The sequence below is a fragment of the Protomyctophum bolini genome (genome assembly GCF_963924005.1).
Source record: "Protomyctophum bolini genome assembly, chromosome: 2".
In the NCBI taxonomy this organism is placed as follows: domain Eukaryota; kingdom Metazoa; phylum Chordata; class Actinopteri; order Myctophiformes; family Myctophidae; genus Protomyctophum; species Protomyctophum bolini.
In genome coordinates, this window is record NC_137863.1 from 15,315,027 (window position 1) to 15,326,393 (window position 11,367).

Here is an 11,367-nt window from a genome sequence, read left to right on the forward strand (position 1 = left end):
GACGGAGCAGAGAACACACATGGTCTTAATTATTGTTAGTGTACGCCGTTTTATTTCATTTTACTAAACTTAATTTTAATTGTTTTTTGAAAGGTTGGAAACTACAAACGTGCAGTGAAACGGATTGACGATGGCCACCGGCTCTGTAATGACCTGATGAACTGCATACAGGAGCGTGCCAAAATTGAGAAAGCTTATGCACAGCAGCTGACCGACTGGTCCAAGAGGTGGAGACAGCTAGTTGACAAAGGTGAGTGAAAGAATCACACATCACTTTATTGCCCAATTAGCCCATTTAAATCGGCTTTATTGCTTTTACCATAAACTGTACAAGAAAATATTTCCCCCTGTTCAATTTTATATTTAAAAAATAGTGCAGTGTCCAGTGTAACAGCAGTAGTCCTAACACAACATTTAGCCAGGATGGTGCGTGAAAACACATTGCATAAGTAATATTGATTATGGTACCTATGCTATCAAGATTACATAATATGCATAATATTTAAAGTTGACATTGCTGCAGGCAAGGTAATAAATAGCAGACTTGACAAGATTGTTGACAAGTTCCATACACGTCTGTTTAATCTCTTAACCTATGCTGCTAGGAAGAATATTCTGTTGTCCTGGATCAATGACAAACCACCAACAAAAAAAGACTGGCACAAATTAATCATGCAGTGCATGCCGTTGGAATTCCTAACCTGCCTACTACGCTCCACCACAGATACCTTCTATAAAATATGGGACCCATATTTGAGATTTGTTGGCCCTCAGTTAGCTACCACCTTGACCATAGGGTTCCTGGACAGAAGTGATGCCACTAACCTTGATTGATAAAGTTATGGATATTGTTGTGTATCTATGTATGTATAATGCATATCTTTTATTTTATTTTATTTGGAGTTATTAACCCATCTAAACTGTCAAGCACCAAACTGCAAATGTGTCCATATTTGTTATTATTTTTGCACTTTATTTTTATTTGGTATAAGTGTATAATTGTGTCCTTTGTTCCACAACACGCCTGAGCTGAGCTGTCTGTTTTTGTTTGTTTGTTTTGTTTTTCCTGTCTTGTCTTTGTCATAAAATGAAAAAATCAATAAAAACATTATTGAAAAAAAAAAAAATAGCAGACTTAGGGTCGATTCATACTCCTATTTTAGAGCCGAATAAAAGTCGGTTCGGCGCTGTAGAGCCTACAATTTGACGTCATTTGAGGTTCGGGGGGGCGGGTACCGTCCTAAAGTCGTCTCTTCGGTGCTACTGAAATTTTCTGACGAGCCGAAATCATTTCGGCACTACAGCGCCGAAACAGGAGTATGAATCGGCCCTTAACTGAACAGAGGGTTGCAGTATTAATGAGGGATAAGTAAAGTATCATTAATAATAACTTAGCACTTAAACAGCCGGTTGTAGCAGCACTTGAAGTGTCCAGGCAACAAAGAAGCATATACAGTCCCAAAGGTAAAGAGTTAGTTTTGAGAGTCATATAAAACACACACAGGTGCAATGTAACTAATTGCAAGGACTCTCGTTAATGAACAACTTGTGTTCAACCGGAAAGCTTAAGCAGGCTTAAGCTGATTGGACCACTCAATGGCAAACCACTCATCATTCATACAATCACACACCCTAATGTCAGGCATTGAGGCATTTATGGCATACTTAGCTCACCGTCAGGCTGCTCTCCTGCTGTTGTTCACTGACTGTTCTGTTCTGTTCATTCATACTGCTTTATTCACCCAGCCTCCTCCCTAGCTCCACTGCTTACATCTGGGTTTTTTTTGTATCTTTGGTGGACAATGTTACTCCTGACCCAAAGTCTATGCTTTTGTGACGTCATGCGGTGACCAAGTCTATGGACTTTTAATGTTCGCTTTAAGCAATGACATCATTGAGCACACAGTGGGCGCTCACTTCAGACAAGTGTGATATTTGAGGGGCGCTAGCTACCCTTATATAATTTCTTTGTCCTGAACTCTTTTCACATTTGCCATTGACAATGAAAGGAGAATTTACATCATGTGTGTCTGAAGTGCAAATCGGCTTTTTTTGGAAACACAAACATTAAATGCCATTGACAATGAAAGGAAAATGTACGTAATATGTAGACGAGCAAATCGGCTATTTTGGCCAGAATGAGATGATGTATAAGATGAGCGCCCCTCACTTCACACGGGTGTGATTATATATTTTTTTATGTATTGTCATGGCATTTATTTACTACTAGGGTTCAAGGTGTCTAAATGTCTAAATTTAAAGTTATAATTGTTTCTCTCTGTGTCTGACTCTCTCTCTCTCTCTCTCTCTCCACCTCCCTCCATCCTCCGTCAGGTCCCCAGTACGGTACAGTGGAGCGTGCTTGGATGGGGGTGATGACGGAAGCGGAGAAGGTCAGCGAATTGCATCAGGAGGTGAGAAACGGACTGATCAATGAGGACTTTGAGAAGGTTAAGAACTGGCAGAAGGACTCCTACCACAAACAGATGATGGGAGGCTTCAAGGAAACCAAGGAGGCAGAGGAGGGCTTCAAGAAAGCCCAGAAACCATGGGCCAAGAAACTGAAGGAGGTGAGGCCAGCTGCTATTTATCTGAATAGTGTAGTGTAGCAGAAATTAGTGTGTCCATCACTGGACATTGACATAAGATTATTGTGTTTATCTGCAAAGCACTACAATCACATTGCATTACAAGCAAATATGTACCGTACTCATTCTCAACAGTATCCATCTTTAGACATTCCTCGGGTTAACATTTTGCATCATGGTGTTATATTTCCATGGGTTTCAATTTCTCTGTGGAACCTTGCCCCTTTTAGCTGGAGGCTGCCAAAAAGACCTACCACATAGCGTGTAAAGAGGAGAAGCTGGCTTCAACCAGAGAGGCCAACACCAAAGGAGAGCCCTCCGCCCCGGCAGACCAACAGAAGAAACTCCACGAGAAAGTAGATAAATGCAAACAAGAATCGCAGAAGGTGCGAATGTGCGATGCAACTGCGACATATTCATATATAATGCAAGCATGACATATGGCAACGTGTGTGTGTGTGTGTGTGTGTGTGTGTGTGTGTGTGTGTGTGTGTGCGTGCATGCTCATCAGTATGCAAGAGCTCTGAGACACAATCAGGCAAAAGGGAAATTAAATCAACTGACGGGCTATTTTAAGACCCAGGCTACGAGGTTGAAGACTACAAAATAATATATATAGAAGGCAATGTAAAGCAAAGAATGCAGAATAGTGTGGCTAATGTCTGGCTAATATCTTGTAGATCTGCTATTTTCAAAAGATTTTTATACATTTTAAAACGTACATTTGATACCGTTACCTTTGTACTTTTACTCAAGCACATTTGGAATTCCAGACTTTAACTTGTAAAGGAGTATTTCTACATTGCAGTATTGATACTTTTACTTAAGTAATAAATGTGAGTACTTTTTCCCAGCACTGTTCATACGGACTCTGTTGCTTACTGTCACACCGCCACAGGCCAAGGAGAAGTATGAGAAGGCTCTGGATGAGCTGGGCGCTTGCACCCCACAGTACATGGAGAACATGGAGACGGTGTTTGACTCGTGCCAGCAGTTCGAGGAGAAAAGGTTGAGCTTCCTCAGGGAGGTGCTGTTGGACATCAAACGCCACCTCAACCTCACAGAGAACCAAAGGTTGTCTGTCTGTCTGTCTGTCTGACTGTCTGTCCGTCTATAAGTATATCACCTGTACAAATCAGTAGTTTGTTTTTTTGACTTTGGCCTCTTTATTGATAATAAAATACATACCGGTACATTGTTTGTCACACCATTATCAAAAGGAAGAAATTCACACAAAAAGCGCCAGCGAAAATTGAATATATTTATTCAACAAACAGAAGTAATGTACAATACATTCACACACACTTGGTACACTTGGTATCGGTATGTATTATGTGCACCACTACCCTCGAGCTAACTAACTCTTCCCTGTGTTTCTGCAGCTATACAACAGTGTACAGAGAGCTTGAACGCAGCATCACGTCAGCCAGTGCACAAGAAGACCTCAAGTGGTTCAGCAACACTAACGGACCTGGCATGCATATGAACTGGCCACAATTTGAGGTAAAACATATTTGACTACTATACATACACTGTACTATGCAATAAATGCAATAGTGTAACTACTATATAACAATAGATACAGTGCATATGGTAGGCAACAACTTTTAAAATGTATTTTAAACACAATTTGGAACCCACACCACGCCCCCCCTCCCAACACAATGGGCGTGGTGTGGGTTCCAAATTAAACTGATTCTGTTCATTGCAACTCATGTGTGAGCGAGCAAACATGACATGGGCACATTTCCTTATAATGGCGATTGGTGACTCAACCAAGCAATCCGGTTTCCCTTTTCTGTGGAAGTTCTTGACGTCCAGCTTCCCAGTAACTGACAACATTGATGCGTCTATCATACGCCTACTTATGTAGGCGTATGACAGACATACTAAATGCATGATCAGGGACCACGTGCAATACCTTCATGGACCACAGACCACCAGTTGAAAACCACTGTTATAGATAAACGGAAAGCCCTCATTCACCTCTATATAGGCTATTATAGTTTCATCACTAGTAAGGTCTATTTATTTCTACAAAGATGTGTTGATAAATGTTGCCATAGATCTTGCCGTTTGTTCTGCCTGAAAAGCTTACTTTTTGAGTGGTGCAACCACTCCAAGAAACACTATAGCTAAATTACAATACCCAAAATCTCGGCCACTCGCTCACTCCCACTCGGTCACTCGGGGTCATTCCAGCGTGACCCGGAAATGGTTAACGTTCCAATTGTTAAAGTGCTCCATCGAGGAGTCGAGTGGAGGAGCCGAGTGGGCTCTCCGAGACCGCATAGAGCGAGTGTACATCAGGTGCAGGCTCGGTGGGGTATGTTTTTTTCCTTCTCCAGTGACATAAGTCCGCCTCCTCCACATGTGGCACAGAAAACACTGCTTGAAACCCGATACTATGCACCCCCCCCCATCCACTAGCTGCCGGCCGGCTGAGTCGCTGACCCAACACACACATGCACACACTGTGCGTGCGTGCGAACACACACACACACACACTAAAAAGCTTTGCTGTTTGTTGAAGAGACACATTTAAATTTTTCGCTGAATGAATAGAGCTTCAGAATGATAAAGTAGAGTAGCCTATCTAGCCTACTTATGTGAAAGTGAAAGGACCACAACAAGCCACTGGCTTTATTGCGTTGTCTGATATAAGCATAATAAAAGTAGGATATATAAATTAGGCCGGCTATATTGTGCACACCTCAAAAGCTATAGTTAATTTATCTCTGTGCATGCCTGAATGCACAGACTGCTATGAATGACGGTGACAAAAATGTATTTATTTATATGTGGACTGAACTGAATATGTAAGTCAGAGAGACTATACCTAATTCCTTATTATAGTGTCCGTTATTTGCAAAGACCGTCGGAGGAGGGGGGGTGATTTATACGTGTGCACATCCTGGCGCTTATTCACTATTTCAGGAATAAATAGCTTTGCCTTGCAAATGTTACCAATACATACACATTGGCCTCGGTTACATGCACAAAATGATGAATTGTCTATTCTGTAGACTGTATGGCTCTGTTCGGAGTTCCAGTGATCCAGCTGTGTGACACTGTATTGTTCCACCACTTTTGCTTTGGCAATGTAAACGTATGTTTTCCCATGCCAATAAAGCCCTTTGAATTGAATTGAATTGATACACGTCATTAGTGATCGCGGAATGTGCCGTCGCTTTGAAATGACAGCGTAGTAGCCTACATTCCGATTCTAGAGGAAAATTCGACCACCACTCTGTCCTCGCATCGAATCCTCTCCTCCTCCTCTCCTCCTCGCTGGGGGCGGAGCCGAGGAGCGAGTGGAGGACGCGAGGAGAGTGAGCGAGTGTGATAGTTGCGGTATTGGAATTTAGCTTATGTGACGTTCACCTATGCGACTATGAGCACGAGTATGACTATTAGTACCAGTAGGGGCGCTGTTGTGCCAGAGAGAGAGAGAGTGCTGCACTGTTGCCTGCTAATATGAGAGAGAGAGAGAGAGAGAGAGAGAGAGAGAGAAATTGCACCACTCAGTTCAAACGGGTGTGATTTTTTTACACTACACTAGTTAGTGCACTGCATGCTGTGCATAGTAATCCATAATGTTTACTGTCCCAGAAAGCAGCAAAGAAGAAAAACAATCAACACCTCACCTGTATGTTTCTGAAAACAGTAAAAAGCCAAATAAAGCCGATTTGTGTTTTGATCACATTTGAGAACCAGATGAGGTTTCAAGTGATTGATTTAGGCGCTACCAATAAAATTGAGGCAGTCTTCACTCAGTATGCATTACACACAGTGATGCATGGTTTTTATTGTCGTACTGTACGCGCTATACAACAATAGCTCTTCTGAATCATGTTTGTTTTTCTCCTGTCCTGCAGGAGTACAACCCAGATCTTACCCACAACATCAGCAAGAAAGAAAAAGTAAAGAAGAACACTGATGGCATCACTCTGACTAACGTCTCAACACCAGTAGACCATGCTCAGTCTGGTGACCAGGGAAGGTGAGCAGAATGAACACTCTGTTGTGTTGGATTATGAACATAACCGTTGCAACAATAACAATCGCAGAACCAATTATAGCAAAAATGAGGGAGGTGGTGGGCCAGTTCAGAATAAGAATAACTAAAGAATCAGTAAATAAGTTTAACTGCAATTTATTAAATCAAAAGCAAAATAAAGTTTTCCATAACAAAAATGTTCACTTAATGAAATCAAAATAAAATAAAACTGCCTCAAAAAGGATGGGTGTAAAGCTCAAGTGTCCTGGCACTGTCCAAAACTAAACTTATTTACTAAACTTTATTTACTTAAATAAATCCAAATGGAACCCAGTCAATGCTGTGTGTAGTGTTAAGTCTCCTCTTACCACCCTTTACACTGTTCCGCAAAGTCCGTCCTCAATCGAAATCCAAACTCCAGGGAACTAATCCAAAATGGAAAGAAGTTCTCTAAATCCAATGGCGGATATCCAATGTTCAGGAAAGTACTCCAGAAAGGAAATATGGCAAGACTTGGGAAATATTCCTCTTGCTTCTCCAGTAGCCTGTCTGTCTCTCTGTTCACCTCCACTCTGGACTGACAGAGTCAATCTCTCCAGGTGGCCCAAACATTGTGATTGCCCATCACTCCATCAGCCAGGTGAACTGTGGGCGGGTCTGTCACACACACACACACACACACACACACACACACACACACACACACACACACACACACACACAGCAATAATATAGCATGTTGTTGTTATAGTATTCGTAACAGGGACGGTATGAGCCACGAAGCAAAGTCTACAAACAGGTAAATTTTGTTCCATTTGTACACTTTCAGAGTTATGGGGGTCCTGTGGGTGCACTAAATGGAACAGAGCCTTAATTTGTATCATCAGTAACAACTGTGAAAGAAGTAGGGAAGGGGCCTGGAAGTAGGAAGAGTTATTCTGTGTGCATAGAGCCCATTTGGTGGTCATTGCCGTCATGATGAGCAACTATGCCAGCATACCTCTCTAGGTTGCCCTCGTTAACGGTGGTAATGATGTGCTGCTGAAACTTCTCTCCTGCAGTGTAAGCAGCTATGAGAAGAACCAAGCCTACACAGGCTCCACAGAATGGTCAGACGAGGACCAGACGGCGCCCGACTCGGGCAACGACACCAATGGAGGGGCCAACCCCTTTGAGGAGGATGTGGTGAAAGGTGTAAGAGTGAAGGCGCTCTACGACTACGATGGCCAAGAGCAGGACGAGCTCACCTTCAGTGCAGGTGAGGCATAGCTATACTGGAACTAGAAAGTCACAGGTGTAATCCTCGCAAAACAAACACAAATAGACCCCATCCCGCTCAATTATTCTCCCTCATTCTCCCTTTAGCCTCAGCTAAAATGCCTAAAATGCCAACTACGAATAATCAATGGTCAACAATGTCTTGTCATTTCTGCCATGTGTGCTTGACAAGTACTTGGAACACATGTGTGTACTTTTATGTGACATTGGCTGTCACATAATAACGGACTGCCCCCGCCCCCCATCTATTCATTTCAATGGAAGTTGCTCACAAGTGCATGAAGCAGAAGTACTTCTACTTCTACTTCCTACTTCCAGGCCAAACCACTTCAGTGATGCTTGCGGAACTCGACTTCGTCTCGTTCCTTACCGCATCACTGTCGTGGCAATAATCACGTTAAACAACACCCTCTCATATAATATTGCTTAAGTAAACACTGGCGTAGAGTCAAGCTACTATACCATGAGAAGTTGTGCATCTGGCAATGAGTGGAGAGAAGACCAGGGTTTAAATACTGTGAGGGTTGATGAGTTTATGGCCAACAGGTGTGTCAATTGAGAGCGATGAGGTGACCACAGACAGGTGTGCCCACACAGAGCCACAGTATACCCATACAGAGCCACATACTGTGACACCAACATCCTGGTTAAATCCTGTTGCTTCTTCTGTTTTGCTTCACGGGCATCTTATTTTTCTGTCTCCCTGTTGTGATTAAAGGGGAGGAGTTGACGAAGCTGGAGGATGAGGACGAACAGGGCTGGTGCAAAGGTCGCCTGGACAGCGGCCAGCTGGGTCTGTACCCGGCCAATTACGTGGAGCCTATCTAAGGCATTCGTATGGAGGACGCTACCTCATTGGAGGGCTAACCCAGACTGTACTGTCCAATCATTAAACTGCACATCGCCAGAGACTTGAAGAACAAAGCTTTTTTCCCTGAGCTGTCCTCATTGCATCACACACAGGAACTCATGGCTCAGCACAGACAGCAGAGACCATAATACAGCAAATAGCATCCATCAGTTGTGTTGTATATTGGGGTCAGGACCATATCCTCTTGAAAACTATGTCAATATACTGTACATGCACCAACACCACAGAAACAACGTCCTTGCAACTGAAGGGAACATATTTTGGTATGTTTTTTTTCCTTTTTTTTAGCTGTGTTCCGATTTAAACTATGTAGCTGATATGCCATACAGTATGTTTCCTCATAATTGTATTGATATGGTAATATGTCGTGCCCGGATAGCAAGAATGAGCTATGCATTGTGCATTCATTGTATACTGTATATATTTTGATGTTTTCTTTTTTCTTTTCTTTTTTACAATCTGGATGCTTGTACAGACCCTGTCTTTTTGCATTGAATTCAGTGTTGAGTTTCCCCTTTCTCTTTGCAGTTTGTTGTGTTTCAGATGATTTCCCATAAAACAGCATGTGTTACTAGTCACTAAATGTATGTTCAGTTTCAGTACAGAGTAGACACTGCTCAATAATCTAGACTAGTGTTTCTCAATGAGGGCGGTACAGCTCCCCAGGAGGGGGGTGTAGTACACAGAGGGGGCGCATTATACTGACCATATCTGACATGATACTGACCATATCTGACATGATACAGCCCATATCTGACACGATACGGACCATATCTGACATGATACGGACCGTAATGCTGACATGATACTCACCACGATACTGACATGATATTGATGATAGTGTATCATGTCACAGAGCTGTGACAGCCTGACGCTCCTGTGACAGGGCTGTGCTGCAGGCCTAGACTCTCTCAAAATGCTGTGAAGAATGTTCACTCTGACATCAGCCGTCACTAGAACAGTGGTTCTCAAACCTTATTTTATTTCAAGGACTAACAAAGAGCGTACAAATGGAACAAGATGGACCTGTAAGGATCCATTTGGTTTGTATGATCTCAAAGTTATAGACCTGTATGGGTCCCTTTAGAACCCTTTTAGAACCCTGTCAAGGAACCTTTGAGAACCACTGGTCTAGAACAATGTGCCTGTAATTTACTTGCTAATTTACGTCAATTGCTTGTCTGCTCTTTTATCTTTTACATGCAAACTGCATTAATGATGCAGATGCATTGCCATGGGCAAACTTGCCTGGAAATATAACTCTATAGTAGCTGTTTTGTACAGTATGCCTACGAGCTTCAGTTGACAGCCACGTCTCTTCTTTTTCATTTTCTGTCAACCATTCACCTTCTAATTTACTTGAACTGAATGACGGTGAGCTATAAGCTTGGCATTCTCTTCCTCCACCTCCCATCCCCCACGCTGTATATGCATGATCATCTTCTTACATTCTATCCATCCATCTTCAACCACTTATCCATAGTCGGGTCGCGGGGGCAACAGCTCCACCAGAGAGCTCCAGACTTCCCTCTCCAGAGCAACATTAGTAACTTCCTCCTGGGGGATCCCGAGGCGTTCCAAGGCCAGTGAGTCGATGTAATCCCTCCTGCCCCGGGGTCTTCTCCCAGGGGGACGTGCATCGAGGACCTCCCTAGGGAGACGCTCGAGAGGCATCCTAACCAGATGCCCGAACCTCCTAAAGTGGTGGTTACTAACTTACTACATCTTACTTAAATCCCAAAACATCTTTAAGGATGAAATCTGATGCCAACGATTGTCATTATATTTGACGTTTATTCAATCAGCATGTTTTGTGTTTCACCACAAAGTCCTACAGCCCAGACGTGATGCCAAATGCTTACACAAACCCAGATTAGGGCTGCATTGTGACAGTACAGTCACTGTTATGTGAGAATGGTTTGTTACTCCTAGCAACCCCAGGAGTTGGTGAATACTATACTCTTACAGTTGCTAGAATAGGAGAGGGTGTAGGCCTACTCTTCTTACTACTGACACAAGCATAGGGAAATTGCTAAGAGGGCTGCACAGAAGAGTAGAAAGAGGATCTGCTTCTGAAATATTAATGACAAAACTGCCTTTCTGACACGAAAAGTTCATGCTGAGTATCCAGGGTCAGACAAAGTGGGTTTGTGCGGCGTATGGGCTTTTGTTCCCCTTTGAAATTAGTGTTGCTCTTTAATCCCTTGACTCAGAGTGGCAAAATGAATAATAGGTCTGCTCACAACTCAACGTAACTCACAAAGCACTCAACTGTCACATAATTGAGAGCTACATTTAATGACACGTAGCTTGCATACATGGAAACTGACTCCGGCCTATCCAGCTCAGTTTACGCTCACCCATGACACAGTCCATTGTCTGCTGATAAGTTGAATACAAAAAGAGCACCATTTTAATTGTGTCTTAACTTACATTGACCTACCTTGAACTTAATCAACAAGTAATGCATTGGAATATAGAATGGGGCTATTTACAAATGTGCCGTAAACATGGATATGAATTTGTATCAATCATCAATTCATCATGTAATGTAATACAGTAATGTGAATATGGTGCCATTGTGGCATTCACTGTGAATCTCCTGTGATACACTGAAGGATGGTAAATAA

At 42.6% G+C, this 11,367-nt stretch overlaps 1 protein-coding gene across 1 annotated transcript in view; it reads left to right on the forward strand.

Annotated features, from left to right (window-relative positions):
- Positions 1-9,371, forward strand: part of pacsin1b (protein kinase C and casein kinase substrate in neurons 1b) — a 31,127-nt gene extending 21,756 nt beyond the window's left edge. The window contains exons 4-11 of the mRNA XM_080775296.1: positions 94-250; positions 2,335-2,570; positions 2,819-2,974; positions 3,487-3,662; positions 3,971-4,091; positions 6,467-6,591; positions 7,650-7,846; positions 8,585-9,371. Coding sequence (XP_080631422.1) covers positions 94-250; positions 2,335-2,570; positions 2,819-2,974; positions 3,487-3,662; positions 3,971-4,091; positions 6,467-6,591; positions 7,650-7,846; positions 8,585-8,694 — 1,278 coding nt within the window. The 3' untranslated portion in view covers positions 8,695-9,371. The remainder of the gene's footprint in view (positions 1-93; positions 251-2,334; positions 2,571-2,818; positions 2,975-3,486; positions 3,663-3,970; positions 4,092-6,466; positions 6,592-7,649; positions 7,847-8,584) is intronic.
- The last annotated feature ends 1,996 nt before the right edge of the window (positions 9,372-11,367 follow it).